General features: G+C 36.3%; 1 protein-coding gene across 7 annotated transcripts in view; it reads left to right on the top strand.

Annotated features, from left to right (window-relative positions):
• The window catches only part of ADD3 (adducin 3), a 128,764-nt gene extending 113,655 nt beyond the window's left edge, over positions 1-15,109 (top strand). For 5 of the 7 annotated variants that reach the window (XM_036828722.1, XM_036828721.1, XM_036828726.1 and 2 more), the window contains exons 5-15: positions 1,210-1,290; positions 2,143-2,292; positions 2,778-2,921; positions 3,034-3,132; positions 4,596-4,778; positions 5,340-5,597; positions 6,896-7,015; positions 7,458-7,544; positions 10,385-10,508; positions 12,140-12,235; positions 12,840-15,109. In XM_036828722.1, the coding sequence (XP_036684617.1) occupies positions 1,210-1,290; positions 2,143-2,292; positions 2,778-2,921; positions 3,034-3,132; positions 4,596-4,778; positions 5,340-5,597; positions 6,896-7,015; positions 7,458-7,544; positions 10,385-10,508; positions 12,140-12,235; positions 12,840-13,132 (1,635 nt within the window). In that variant the 3' untranslated portion in view covers positions 13,133-15,109. The remainder of the gene's footprint in view (positions 1-1,209; positions 1,291-2,142; positions 2,293-2,777; positions 2,922-3,033; positions 3,133-4,595; positions 4,779-5,339; positions 5,598-6,895; positions 7,016-7,457; positions 7,545-10,384; positions 10,509-12,139; positions 12,236-12,839) is intronic. The other 2 variants (XM_036828727.1, XM_036828728.1) reach the window with 1 other exon arrangement.
• The last annotated feature ends 872 nt before the right edge of the window (positions 15,110-15,981 follow it).

Raw genomic sequence — 15,981 nt, 5'->3', positions numbered from 1 at the left:
CAGGCCTTATTCTCTGAACCTAGCATGCTGGACCACAACCTCATCCTGATATAAACCTTATGTTTAAGGGAGAGGCTGCAGTTACCCCAGCGTTCTTCTCCATTTGTTATCTGCGTTGTTTCCTTAATTCAGACCAGTCACAGAACCTATCCAGGAAGAAATCCTCCTGGCAGAATTTTCTCTCTCTGTGTTAATTATATCTGAGAGTCAGTGATGTTAAAGAATGCTTTAAAAAGCACTTGGGGCAGGGAAAATAGAGGGGGCCAGGGAAGTTTCCTCTCTCATCTTTATTTTTTTAATATATTTTTCCCATTCATCATCATCTTGTTTTCATGTTGCCACACTTGGACACAAGACAATATTTGGAAGCAAAAAGTATGAAAATATTGTGTGATGAAAATGGCACAGATGTGAGGTGCAGTCTTCCTACAACTTTTCGTCCCTTCCTCCAGCTATTCCTTGGTTTCCCCTTCCATTTCCACCTTAATTCGTTCCTAGGAAGAGAATCTATTCTCTTTCCTTTGCCCATTTCCCCTTAATTTCCATATTGTATTGGGTTGAACAATGCTGGCATTCGTTTCTCCTGCATGTAGCTGACCCTAAATAACCTTAGAACCCCCAAAATAACACTTTTAGGTAAGTCCAGTACATGAGAAACTAATGTCAGAATTTTTTTTTTTTTTTTTTTTTTTTTTTAAACAATTTAAATTTATTTATTTATTTATTTATGGCTGTGTTGGGTCTTCGTTTCTGTGCGAGGGCTTTCTCTAGTTGCGGCGAGCGGGGGCCACTCTTCATCGCGGTGCGCGGGCCTCTCACTGTCGCGGCCTCTCTTGTTGCAGAGCACAGGCTCCAGGCGCGCAGGCTCAGTAATTTGTGGCTCACGGGCCTAGTTACTCCTTGGCATGTGGGATCTTCCCAGACCAGGGCTCGAACCCATGTCCCCTGCAGTAGCAGGCAGATTCTCAACCACTGCGCCACCAAGGAAGCCCAAATGTCAGAATTTTTTAGCAAGCACTTGAGGGCTTGAGGGAAGAAAACTTTTCAAGGAAAGTTTCATGTTGCACAGCTTTAATTTCTGCTTTGTTTTTCCCCCCAGATATCTTACAGTTATTCATTGTAAATATATTCCTAGTCATGTTTACACTGCAAAATATGAACACCTCATAGTAAATCTGTATTGTTTTGGTTTTTTTTTCTTTCTCCCAGGTAAGAATAAGTAAGGAGCAAGACCACATAATAATAATTCCCAGAGGCCTGTCTTTTTCTGAAGCCACAGCCTCCAATTTGGTACAATTTTCATTCCTATGTTACTTTTTCTGTGATTCCTTGTACTTTTCTGATTTTAGCTTTTAATACAGGACAGAACAAGAAAAGGTATGGATGGAAGAACATTTACTAGTGAACAGGGAAGAATTTGGAAAGCTAATGTTGATTTTTAAGAAAAGCTTTAGTGTTCAAGAAAAACAGGGTAGTTGAAGAGCCTAATAAATGAATTGGTCTAATCAGTTAACCTATTCTTGTTTTGAAGAGAATCTTGATTTTTTTCACCCTGAACTCTCTGTAATTTGTTTCTTTAAAAAAAACAAAAAATTAAAAAACTACACACACACAAGTCTGTATATTTTATAGCTAGATTTAAACAAAGTTCAGTTGGTGTGAGTATAGGGTCTGACATTCTAGTATTTTATTTGTCCATGATTGTACCCCGAGCCACTGTCATTGGCCTCTAGAAAAGTAGGAACTACATTGGTTCTGGTGCTATAGTGTTAATTAGCAAATGAACATTTTCCAGCCAGTTCAGTAAATGCCAGACTTATCCAGACCTTCAGTGAAGAGCTTAAGTTATTCAGTTTCTTGGAAACTGTGCTTCTTGCTAAATGCTAAGTTTTCTTGCAGACTACCTGTTTTTGTAAATAAAATTTTATGGGAACAAAGCCACACCCATTCTTTTACAGTAGTTTGTGGCTGCTTTTATACTACAGTGGCAGAGTTGAGTAGTTGCAACAGAGGCCCACAAAATCTAAAATATTTGCTATCTGGCTTTTGACAAAAAGTTTGCCACCCCCTGGTTTAGCTCATGAAACACAGGAAACTTTGATGCACGTGTGCCAGTTAACTGTGTCTTTCTGATTTTTCCAGGTGAAAGTCAATATAATAGGAGAAGTGGTTGATCAGGGAAGTACTAATTTGAAAATTGACCACACAGGCTTCAGTCCCCATGCCGCAATCTATTCAACACGTCCTGATGTTAAGTGTGTGATACACATCCATACCCTTGCAACGGCAGCTGTAAGTCACTGAAGGGCCAAAATCAACAATGACCCTGGGAAGTGTAGTTTTTCATGGCTTTCATTACATGATACTTTATAATCTTCATTCTTTCAGACCCCACCGTTTGAAGTTATTTTCAAAGTATTAATCCTCTGCATATCCAGAAAGCCAAAGGCCCTTTGGAGTAAATGCTACTGTTCTAGGAAACAACTGGAGAGATAGCATTTGCATTTTTGAACTCATCAGTTTAATAATGGGGTCATTGAGTTCTTTAGAGCAAGGCTTCTTTCCTAATATCTGGCACAGCATGTAAATTGAGTAGTATCCCCAAAAGGTCTTTTTTTTTTTCTCTTGAAGAAGTGAAGAACTAAAGTGGGAGGTGGGCTGGAATGGTGAACACAGTGAATAGGCCAGTGCTTCCTGAGCTGACTGAAGAATCCAGTTCCTATGAAGGTGTAGTTAGTAACTAAGTGTGTTATCTTGGCATGAACCCAACCAAATAGGTATCCTCCATGAAGTGCGGGATCCTTCCAATTTCTCAAGAGTCCCTGATCTTGGGAGATGTCGCCTATTATGACTACCAAGGGTCACTTGATGAACAGGAGGAGAGAATTCAACTGCAGAAAGTTCTGGGGCCAAGTTGTAAGGTATGTAGTAGAGTTTCTATCTAAGGAGCTATTTTTGTTGCTGTTACTGTTGATGAAAGCAGTGTGAGCTATGCCAGTTATTTAAAGTGATTGCTTTGGGATTCTATTTTAGGTGCTGGTACTCAGAAATCATGGTGTGGTAGCACTTGGAGAAACAGTTGAGGAGGCTTTTCATTACATTTTTAATGTGCAGATAGCCTGTGAGATTCAGGTAAGAAAAATTGTTTACCCCCCTCTTTTTTTGTTTTTTGCTTTGTTATTTGTTGTGTTGGGTATTGTGTTTACTTATTTCCAGAGTTCTATCAGTTGGTGGCTTTTTGTTTTGTCTTTTAAGAGAAGTTCTGCTTCACTTGAGTAAAAAAGGGTCAACTGAGGTATCTCTTGAATTGAAAACAGGAGGAAAGAAAATTAAAATTCATATACAGACACACACACCAAATCTAAGTTCTTCATAAACATCATTTTCCTCATAATCCTACTTTTTAAGATGGTATAGTTGCACATTTCTCCATTTTCACCCTCTAGTGATGTGGTGCTAATTGAGAAACAAAGGTGACTACCAGTTATCAGAGATCAGCTGTGCTGTGGCCACTTTTATAAAAAGTATAAGAGCAGTGCCAGAAGTTTTATGAACTCATGCAGTTTCCAGCGATGCCACAGCCTCAGCCTCATTATTATAATGGATTACTTATTAGCCACTTTTTCCCCAGAGAAGCTGAATGCATTTAATGGCCCTAATTTCCCCCTTTAAGAAAAATCAAGGGCTTCCCTGGTGGCGCAGTGGTTGAGAGTTTGCCTGCCAATGCAGGGGACATGGGTTCGAGCCCTGGTCTGGAAAGATCCCACATGCTGTGGAGCAACTGGGCCCGTGAGCCACAATTACTGAGCCTGCGCGTCTGGAGCCTGTGCTCCACAACGAGAGGCCACGATAGTGAGAGGCCCACGCACCGCAATGAAGAGTGGCCCCCGCTTGCCACAACTAGAGAAAGCCCTTGCACAGAAACGAGGACCCAACACAACCAGCCATAAATAAATAAATTAATAAATTAATTAATTAATTTTTAAAAAGTCTTTCAAAAAAAAAAAAGAAAGAAAAATCAAGCAGATTCTCTTGAAGTAAATGGTAATAATCTGAATTTATTGGAAAGGCCGCAAAAAAGGGGGAAAAAACTTTTTCTACCAACTTGTCTTAACAACCACCTTTTTTTTTTTTCTTTTTTGCTTTAATGGTCGCTCTTCTTCTCAAATGAGGCTATGAAAAGCTTAATTATATTGAGATAATGAGCTGACTTCTGCCTAAATATTCTTAAATTCACAGTATAGTGTTTATATTCCTTTAAAATTATAACTGTCAACAAAAGTATTAACTGGATTGCCATGGGAAAACTACAAGGAAAGAACTTTAAAATTTGGCAAGAGAATTCAGTTTCTTCAAGTATATTAAAAGGTATGGCTCTAAATGTGTTTTCCATCAGGGAGGGTCAGAGTCCTGGAAGGTATAGATAGATGGAAAAGATACTTCAGCTGCCTGCTTTCACAAGTGTATTTCTTTGTTGGCAGCCCGGAGGGAAGTGTTACAGATATTTGCTGAATCAACCTTATGCCTCTTTAAAAGTGAAATACTCATTCTAGTCTTTACAGTCCTGTGCCTCTATATTTTGCCATTGATTACAGGTGCGGGCATTAGCAGGGGCAGGTGGAGTAGACAATCTGCTTGTACTGGATCTTCAGAAGTATAAAGCTTCCACTCACACTGTGGCAGCATCTGGAGGAGGAGGAGTGAATATGGGTTCCCATCAAAAATGGAAGGTTGGCGAGATTGAGTTTGAAGGGCTGATGAGGACTCTGGACAATTTGGTAGGTGAAAAATTGAACATAACCTTGATTTCATGTTTCCAGATTCAAGAGCAGATGTTTCCATCTCCCTTTGGTTTTGGAACACGCTCCTTGCTCCAGAGTGTGACCCTAGGAAGGAATTCAGTGTATTTTAAGAATCAGTGAAACATGCAACTCTCATCTTATCTTAGTTATTAGCCTCTTGCACTAATAGTCAGAAGGCAGATTGCCTTCAGACCCAGGAACAAATACTTAAATGAGCACTGAGATTTGGCCTCCAGAAAACCAGTTTATATCTAGGAAAATGTTTCTGGTGAGCAGTTTTGAAATTACCTTTGTCAGGAACAGTTGTGTGAGTGGAAATTGCTTTGTCAGCTGAAATCAGTTTTAACCAGATCTTGAAATTTGCTTAATTTTCAACTCTAGTGTTATGTGGAGGTTATGTGGAGTTTGGAAGGATCTTCCCTTTATTTGTTTTTCTGTAAAAGGGTCTTATTGAATCATTTGTTTAAAGAATTAGACTCTAAATGCTGTGTTTGGTACAAGTTTGATAGCTTCAAATGTGGTCTTTCCCTCCCCTAGGGATATAGAACAGGCTATGCTTACAGGCATCCTCTCATTCGAGAAAAGCCTAGGCACAAGAGTGATGTGGAGATCCCAGCAACTGTGACTGCCTTTTCCTTTGAAGATGATACAGTGCCACTCTCTCCTCTCAAATACATGGCACAGAGGCAGCAGCGTGAAAAAACAAGATGGCTGAACTCACCAAATACCTACATGAAAGTGAATGTGCCTGAGGAGTCTCGGAATGGGGAGACCAGTCCCAGGACCAAAATCACAGTATGCCCCTACTTTACGTGGTTTGCCTTTACTAAATATTTTGCCTAGTTACTGATGAATTGAATGGTCTATGTTGAAAATATTGGGGAAGTAGAATATAACATTAACAATAATATCGCTATAACTTATCAGGTAACCTTTGTGCAAGGCACTTTGTTCTAAGTGCCGTACATGAATTATCTCATTTACTTCTCCTAACATGGAAAGGATGCTGTTTTTCTCCTCCATTTTATAGATGAGAAAACTGAGGCACAGAGGGATTAACTAATCATTTGTGAATGGTAGAATCAGGGTTTGAATGCAGGCAGTCTGACTCTGGAGCCCAGTGTTACCCATTGCATGATACTGCTTTGTAGTTTATATTGTACTTGTGAATCAGAACTATAAAAGTTATCAACACCTAACGGTGCCAGATTTTGCGAATTACTGCACATAGGCAAGATCTTGTAGATAAAGATACAGGTTATCTTAAATTTTTCAGCATTTTGTCTCAGATTTGGTTTAATTTTGGAGTGCTTATCACTAAATATTCTATAGATACTCAAAATTGGTTCATCCTATCATATAAATCAGTAGTATTTAATATGGAAATACCTAGGCGTCAAAAGTTTTTTTTTCCCCTAGTCTATATTGATTTCTTATCTTCTAGTAAAAGAACATAAGTTTCCCAGAATTAATTTTATTGACAGAAACTAATGGCCAGTTATCATTAATCTTGATGAATATTAGCTTTCTTTAAGGGATATAATGGGTAAATGAGAAGAATTATTTAAGGCTCTTCCACCCCTGTGGTGCCATTATACTATAGATTACTACAAGATTATCCCCTTTGTAAAATGCTGGTCAGGGGCTTGGCCCATTCTGTCAGCCAAAAATAAAAATGAAATCTGGAAAACTAAATCTTAAGAGATTTCTTGAGTCCTTTTTGATGACTTCTTAGCCATCATCACTTAAAACTTGAATGCAGGTGGCAACTCTGAATGTGAGTTAATGTGAGATCAAGCTCTATATGCTTGAAATATTTTCACCAACATATTTAAAATGCCAAAAGAAAAAAATTTAAATAGGCATAATTTAGTATTCATGTGACTAGTAATGACATTTGTTTGTTTTTAAGTGAATGCTGATTCTAACTAGTATGGGAGATACACTAATTGACCACTAAAAACTACTCAGTGAAATTCTTTAAAATATTAACAGTGTATGCACCCACCCACTGGAGTCAATAAACAGTTGTCAAGAACCTACCATATTTCCTTAACACAAAGCTTCATTCTAGAAAATTTTTGATTCTTTAGTGGATGAAAGCAGAGGACTCTTCAAAAGTTAGTAGTGGAACACCTATCAAAATTGAAGATCCAAATCAGTTTGTTCCTTTAAACACAAACCCGAATGAAGTACTAGAAAAGAGAAATAAGGTAAGACATGGTCGATCTTCTGTGACTAGAGGAGGCCTTTTTATGCTGTTTTATGTTTAAATCACTGGTGACTGAATCTGATTAATGCTAAGCTTAGAGGTTTAAATACAGAAGAATTTGAAATTTAATTCTGTATAATTTTAGGTTGTATTGAATACCTCCAGCTCTGTTCTAGTTTCTGGTGAGCGGGCTGTACAGGGAAGAAGTATTAGACATATTTCTGCTGTATTAGTGAAAAATGTAGTCCTCTAACAAATGTAAGACAATAGGAAATCACACATCAAGAAGAGTGGAGGAGATTAATGTGAGTTGTTATGATGGTAAAAGAGGGCTTTGTGGAGGTGGGAATTAAAGAGGCTCTTACCCTGGGGGGGGTCAAATAGTAAGCCAAAGGTCACCTGCAGAGTTGCCCCCAAGAACTTGTTACTGTTTTTCAATTCAGATTCGAGAACAAAATCGATATGACTTGAAAACAGCAGGACCACAATCTCAGTTGCTTGCTGGAATTGTTGTGGATAAGCCTCCTTCTGTAAGTCCATAAAGCAATATGATCTTTGTTTTCACATTAATTTCTTTGCTTTTTAAATATGAATATCTGTCTTTACTAAAGTTAATGTAAACACAAGTTAAAAAGTCAAATAATCCCCAAGACTTAAAATGTCACCTTCAGTTCCCAATTTCTAGGGGCAAGGACTTTATTCTAGCATATACCTTTGTTTCTAAAGAGCATCTTTATTCTGCTTTTTCTTGGTTTATCAGTTTTAGACGTCAGCTGTATTTCATCAAATCTATTTCATCAACTATGAGAAGTACCATTATTTTATGTATCACTAAAAGAGAAAAAAACCTAATTGTAAGAAACCAATTATAAGATGAATCCCAATTTCACGATCAGAAAATGTGGGAGAAAAGTGCATCTTAGAATTAATGAAAGACAGTAGTGACTTCTTTTATGGACTATGAGGACTTAGCCTGTTTACACAAGGCTTCCCTTTTTCATTCTCCCAGTAAGGTCGTACCACAATGTTTTGTCTAGTCAGCTTTCAGTGTTTATATTTTTAAACGCTTACTGCTGAGCCAGGTAGTATCCCATGATGACATTTCCTTTCTTATACAACTTTTCTCCCCTTGGAGAAAAAGTTGCCTCCTTTTTTCATTGGCTTAGTACTTAGGATACATTGGGCTTAGTTCTTCCCAAACTTTTCTTAATATTATTTTCCATAGGGTCAGAGGTAACAGGTAATCTCTCAGTTCTAGCCCTTTGTCATTGTCATTCTGGTCCAGATCTGGACTAGGTGCTCTTCAGGCCAGATGTACAGGCCCATCCTGAGGATTCCTGTGCTTCTCACCATGTAGTCCTGTTTCCTGCATCGTATGTCTCCTACTTAAGAAAGGAGACTCCTTTCTTACTCTTTTATCATTGAGCGCATCCTCTAATAGCTTTCTGGGAAAGGATACATAGGAGGTAACAGTCTGAAAACCTGTATTCTACCTTCAAATGTGCATGTAATGGATACAGAATTCTAGTTTACAGATAAAATGAAAAGCATCACCATATTATCCCCTAACTCCATCATTGTTAAGAAGTAGGAGAGTATTGTGATTCGTGTACCTTTGTGTAGGCTTTTTTTTTTTAAGACCTTTTCTACATTCCTGCTGTTCTGAAATTTTATGATGGTGTGCTTTGTAGTAATTTCTATTTAGTCTCCACTTTTAGCATGTAGTAACCCTTTTCAGTCTGCAAAGTCATGTCCTTCAGTTCTGGGAATTTTTTAAAGTATTTCTTCAGTAAGTAGTCCTTTTCCCTTCAATTTCTTTTTCTGTCAGGATATATATATACTGTTAGTTGGATCTCTTTGACTAAGCCTCTGATTTTTTTCTTTCCTATTTTATATCTCTTTGTCTTTTAATCCTACTTCCTGGGAGATTTGCTTGACTTTATTTTCTAAGCCTTCTATTTAGTTTTCTATTTTGATTTTTTTTTTTTACTTTTTAAGACTTCTTATTCCCTGAATGTTCCTTTTTTTTTTTTTTCTTTTTAAATAACATCCTGGTCTTTCTGGATACAGTATTTTCTCTTATTGCTCTAAGGGAATCAATTTTAAATTTTCTTCGGCTGCCTTTATTGTCTGTTTCTTCTGAGTTCCCTTTTTCTTCTTAATTCTGGTTTCCTCCATGTTGGAAACTTTCCTCAAGTGTCTGGAAATCCGTGGTAGTCTGTCTGTATTTAAGAATGAGACACTGAAAGCTAGTCAGAAGCTTCAGGTGTGTGCAGAGCTTGGGAACTGGCAAGCTCCACTGTAGGGTGACTGGATGTGGACCAGGTTGATTCTTTCAGGAATGCCCAAATGTTAGTATCTGTAGTTGTTTATCTGGGGTCATTTAATTTATCCAGAGAATTCTCTAGTCTCTTGCCAGTCTCCCACCATCATCCTGGGAACCCTCAGCTATGTTTTGTGTCCCCTAATCAGTTGTTCTGAAGAATAAGCCTCTGATCTTCTGCAGAGATGAGAAAGAAGTAAATGCTCAGCTGTGTGGAGCAGGAAAGGGGACCTGAGAGTCTGTCTGTTCCTTATTTACACTTCTAACTTGTCCCCGCTTTTCAGCTTTTCTTCACCGCACCTTCTGTGATACCTGAGCCTTACCAGGCCTCCACAGGGCAAATGAGCAGGTTGTTCCTTTGCAAGGCTAAGGCTTCAACTTTCTCAGCTCTTCCACCCATTCTTCCACCTGCTTTCCATCTTCCAACAATGTGTTACGACTTCTCATCCTCTGTTGTCTCATCTTCCATTCTTTTGTCCTTAAAAGTTTATACTTTTTTGTTGTTGTTCCTTTACTATCATTTTAGTGGGGTTTTGGGAGGAATTTTTTTAAATGCATGGGTTCAATCTGCCAGGTTTAGCTGTAAGTCTCATTAATTTATTTTCTAGAGCAAATAGGTACAAGTTTATTTTCATAGCACATTTAAAGTTCTTTTGGTATAGTTTCATTTTTCTAAGACTTTTTTCAAAGGCTTTTTGAAATTCTTGGTTTTTAAGATATTTCTTAGTTATATGAAGCTTTCTAGAACTTGGCTTAGTTTTTTTTCAGAGTTATTAAAATTGACCTATGCAGGCTTATTGAGGAAACATCACTGGCAATTTTAGTCTATTGGATCAGTAGTCTAAAAGCATTAATCTGATATGAATATTTTAAACAAAGCACGTTACTTTATCATTTCTTATGATTGTTGTGAGATGGGGCGTCACAAACATCATATATACATTTAAGTGTGTGTGTATGAAGTTGTGTATATATGTAAATATATATAAATAAATATATAGATATAAGTAAAGCTCTTGGTAACAAGCCATTGTTTTTCTTTGCAAGACCATGCAGTTTGAAGATGACGATCATGCCCCACCAGCTCCTCCCAACCCCTTCAGTCATCTCACAGAAGGAGAACTTGAAGAGTATAAGAAGGCAGTTGAACGTAAACAGCAAGGACTGGAAGGTTAGTTCATTTTGAGATTAAGCCCAGGATAGCCACACTGCTGACAGAGCCTCTTGAGTTGGATGATAGAGAGCAGTCAGGGGTTTTTTTTAATGTTCCTTTTACAATCAGTTTTTCCATATCCTCTCTCCCAGTCCTTACTTGAGTAGAAGTAGGACTGAAATGCAAGTAGCTACCACACACCATCTATGTTAACATGTAGAGAAGACTGTTTTCCTCAGAAAGCAATCTGATTGCTAGCAAAAAGTCTTCTATAGTAAAGTGAAATCCCCGGATGAGTAAAGAATCACTAGCTAGAGTAAATGTAGATACATTAATAGATTTAAACATTCAGAATATGTGGCTTTTTAAAAAAACTTTCTACTTTGACATAATTATAGATTAATAAGTATGTGGCTTTAATGCTTTGTAAAATCTCTATTGTTACTGGATGTCTTAAGATGTCAATATTTAATTTCAAAATCAAAATATAAAGCAAACTGCTAGAATTTTTATGTGACTTTCCTTAAGTACATGGGCACTCTAGTGAGGTTGCTTTTATCTGACTTCAGAACCCTAAGCAAGGCTTGTATTTAAGAATTGTTCATGAAAATGCCAATTGAATATTAGCTCCCTTTTTCTCAAGAATAAGAGATTCTTTATAGCAAGGGTTCTCAATCTTGGGTCTTTGGATAAGCTTCAGACAGTCCATGAGCCATCTGAAAAATATATGCTTAATTTTGTACAATACAGATTTGAGGAAGGCAAGGGTGCAAGGTGGAGGGCAAGAAGTCTGTAACCCCAAAAGAGGGTAAGAGCCTCTGCTTTAGAGCATCTTCAACATGCAGTTGAAATTTTTATGCAAAACAGAACCGATAGTTAAAGAATCTTTGTCCCAGTTAGATATCATGTAGAAAGAACTAATGACATCTGGATCATCCAGGGAACAGTTTTTATCAGTGTGTTAGTGTCTTTGTCACAAAAGGAAGTCATCCTGACTCATTAATGTAATTACACTAAATGTTAGGTGATACTATTCAACTTGTTTATTCTAACATAAGTTTGGAAACTTTCTCTGTTTTTGTATTTTGTAAAATGTCCCTCTTTAATCTCTTATTTTTTGAAAGCCTAAAGATGCCAGGTAACAAATATTGCACAATAGAACCATCACCTTTTATATATAACTTTATAGTTTCTTCCACGTTCATTATGACCTGAATTAGCTCACTAATATTGCTGACAGGAATCACTAATTGGATATTGATCAAAAATTCAGTGAGGCATTCTGCCTCATTAATGTAGCATCATTGGTGAAGCTTTCATATTTCTTTTCATTTGGCTGCTCAATGTATTTTGGTTTTCTAACACTCTAGCAAAAGTTAAATGCATACATATCATTTGCCCGGGCTTCCAATAGCCATGCTTCCTTAAAGCATGTGTATAAAATTACCAGTAGCAGCCAGAAATGTTAACACATTAACCTCCTCTTACTGCATAATTATCGATATGTGGGATAACTGTTAGCATGCTCAGCTCATTGCTGAGGAGTTTATCATCCCTGTGTATGCAGGTATTTGATGTATGCACTAACCTCGCTGAAATCTTATGCTTCTTTGTTTTGCATGGCTTTTAACTAAACTCTTATCCAACAGATGCTGAGCAGGAATTACTCTCAGATGACGCTTCATCTGTTTCACAAATTCAGTCTCAAACTCAGTCACCGCAAAATATCCCTGAAAAATTAGAAGGTATTCAATGTAATTTCCCATAGCCTTCACCGACTTAATCTTTAGAGTCTGTCCCTCTGTCATTTGTCTTCATATAAAGAAATTGAACACCTGATACAGTAAGTTTACCATGGATTTTACTTAAAGCTCCCAATAATTTTATATTTTTTATTAAATGGGGTGCTACTTTTGTTCAACATTTATATTGACTTACCTTAATCTGGATATTGGGAACCTATAGTTCTTAAGAACTTGTGAAATTAAAATTGGTTTGTCATATGTCTTTCAATCAGAAGCATGAAATCTTTTTCAATTTTGATTGCCCAGTGACCCCAAAATTAAAGAAAAATGTACGTATGTTGTCTTCCTCATTTATACTGACTTGCTTTACAGTGAAACTGTCAAGTCATCAAACTGGACTTATCCAGCCTTCATTCTTTGGTCTAACAACTTTGTCCTCTTTATACCACTTAAGAGCATTAACTTTATGCTAATAGGCCCATAGTCTATTAAAATAATGATCTATCTTTATTGGAATTAAAGTACATTGCTTAAACATGTCAGTTTTGTAAAATAAAACAAGGATGTTGACTATATAAAATTTAAAAATCCTCCCCTTTTGTAGAAAACCATGAGCTGTTTTCCAAGAGCTTCATCTCCATGGACATGCCTGTCCTGATAGTGAACGGCAAGGATGACGTGCATGGTGTTGAAGACGAGCTTGCTGAGCGAGTGAGCAGGTTAACTACAAGCACCACCATAGAAAACATCGAGATTACCATTAAGTCTCCAGAAAAAATTGAAGAAGTCCTGTCACCTGAAGGCTCACCTTCAAAATCACCATCCAAGAAAAAGAAGAAATTCCGCACTCCTTCTTTTCTGAAAAAGAACAAAAAAAAGGAGAAAGTTGAAGCCTAAATAAAGTCTTTTTTGTAATTATTATTATTACAATGTGATGTTGCACATTTAAAAACCACATTTAAGTTGATCATTAATATGCAGTGGTAGATTAGATTGGGGGTATGTAGCAAACTGGACTTTAAGAACTGGAAAGAGGTTTTACTAAAAGAAAAACATATTATGAAAAACACTTTCAAATTCATCTCTCATTTCGTATGTCCAAAAAAGGTTTTGAATTTTTAAACAATTGCTAGTTTTGATTAGCTCTGCCCTCATGAAGTATTATTATAATCACCACAAACAGATATCTGTCTGAATTACTTCAGGCCTTCTACGTAATATCTGTTGGAAAGAAATTACCAGTGAACAAGTGAGAGAATTTTTGTTTCTCAAAACCTGCTTCACTTGGTAAGCAGATTATAGTTTTTTATCATGATTATTGACTGTCCCTTTTGGGTTCCCATTGTTAAAATGGGCATTAACAGAATGCTTTAAAAGCTTCTAAGATAAGAATCTATAGCATTAGTATACACTGGCACATAATTGTTTTTTTAAATTTAAGAAAAGATTCATTTGGAATTTTATTCATAGTATAAAATTTCCTCACCTGAAGTAACTTTGTTTGCAAAAAAAACACGTCATTTTAGTAAACTATAATTTTTGAAAAATTCCTTTTTTATTAGTTTAGAAAGCCCCTTATTTTTCAACAGAGGGGATTTTATACACATAACATGGGTTATTTAGTTTAACTCTGGCAAAAAAGATTTTTGTATGTTGAGATGTTTGTATACCATTCAGTATAAAAGTGTCTAAGCATATTAGCCAATCATTTAACAGTAGAGCACATTTGAGGCTGCTTGGTACTAAGTATACTTAAATATAATTAAAGAATCCAGGGACTTGGTATCAAAAGGGGATTAGAGCATTTAAAGGCATAACAGGATTCGTATTTGAACCTTATAATGTATTTTTCTCTTAGTATCGCTAATGAATGAAGAAGCCCTCATAAAGTAACCAAGTGGAAATGAAAAGAATGAGAGAGAAAGTGAAAAATGAAGGGAACAAGAGAGGTGTCATGAGAAGAAGAATTCTAGTTCGATAATGATTCATAGTCATGATAGGATTTGAAGTGTCATTTATTTGACGTGTGTCCCAAATTTCTAAAATTCTGCTTCTCTGCCAAAATCATTGTATTTCTTAGTTGATATTTGAGTTTTAAAAGGGTCAAATCCTCCTTTTAACTTGTGTATCTTCAGAAGGCAGCACAAGAAGAAATCAGTGGGTCTAATCCCACCCCCACTGTGAGAAAACTACCACTTCTTAATTTTTACCAATTTTTCTTATCTTTTCAGTTAACTTTCTTTCTAATGTAAATACAAATTTAAACCTAGGCTTAATATAGTTTTTTTTCCCCTTTCACCCAAGTCATGTCACAAATCAATGTAAAATCAATGATCCAAAATAGTCAGTGGGTAAAAATAATCCAAAGTATTTCTGAAGGGTGAGTTGGTGTGTAAAAAATTACACTGATTATAGTGTGTTCTGGGGCTGGTTCTGTTTGACTGTGAGTGTATGATGATGCAAAGTTGAAACGGAGCCTGGAAAGTTCATTCTAGATCTCACTAACTACTGGAATCAGTGTTTTAATCTTAGTGGAAACTTTCAGTTGCTTAATTCTGTATTTGAGGATTCTTTTATGTTCTACATCATTTATGTTGTATTACAATGTATGTAGAAACAGTAACCTGTGAACTATGCTTTTCCATTACTTTTTAAAAATATATATAAAATGAATGCAATGTGCATAAATATTTTTTAAATGCAACAGTGAACTATTTGCACCTTTTGCTAATGCCTCTATTTACTTGCTTTGGCATAAAGAATGAGCCAGTGAACCTCTGTGTCATGTGGAAAATGTATAAATGTTATCTGATATTGCTCTTAGATGTAATGCTAATTAATGTAAAATCACAAATAAACAGTATTTTAAATAGATGGACTTGGTATCAAGAGCTTTCAATTCAAGGGTGGTTACTTATGCTGAATTACTTTGTGGGCTGTTGAGTTTTGTACTGCAGTGAGATTTTGAGTAAGACTGACACTTCTGAATAAGGAATGTCCTAATACATTTATTTTCAAATTAGTTGAAAATCAACTATACAAAACCCTTCTTGTTTCAACTCATTTTGGAGGAAATATTCCCCAAGTGACCTATTTTTTTTCTTGATAGGATATGGCAACCTTAACTATTTCTCTGACATCTAGAGATCTTTGAAGGACTTAGGATTCTGATTCTCAGTCTCAGAATCTATGGATGTAGAATAGAAAATGTTGCAGAATATGTGTTGAGTTTATAGATTACTTCTCTTTGATTTTTATTTATGTAACAATGTAACAATAAAGAAGATAGTAGAGTAGAGAGGTTACAATTCCACCACATTAACATTCAACAAAATATTTTACTCCCTTCTAGCTCTTGTTCAGCTATGTATGTATTTCCTGTGTATTGGTTATCATGGGGTGAGTGTAATTGTATTCAAGATTTTTTTTTCTACTTAAACATAGCATAATCTGTCCTAGAAGATTTTCAAACCAAATCCCTCACATGAGTGATTTCTTGTGATTTTTTTCTACCATTTTGTCCTAAAAATAAAGTGCAAGAGGGGAAGTCATGTTAATTGAGGGTTCTGGTTAATTGAAGTTTTTGCTATAATTACCCATTATTAAAATGAAGGGTTTGGGCAGAGGATAGATTCATAGTCTTGGGCATATTTAATTATTACCTTGGCTTGTAAATAATCCTTTGGTGAAAAACTGCTGTTTTAGAAAGATGCTCATTTCAAAATTCCCTTTCAGAAAGCAACAAA

Source organism: Balaenoptera musculus, chromosome 16 (genome assembly GCF_009873245.2).
Source record: "Balaenoptera musculus isolate JJ_BM4_2016_0621 chromosome 16, mBalMus1.pri.v3, whole genome shotgun sequence".
In the NCBI taxonomy this organism is placed as follows: domain Eukaryota; kingdom Metazoa; phylum Chordata; class Mammalia; order Artiodactyla; family Balaenopteridae; genus Balaenoptera; species Balaenoptera musculus.
This window is presented reverse-complemented; position numbering and strand designations above follow the sequence as displayed.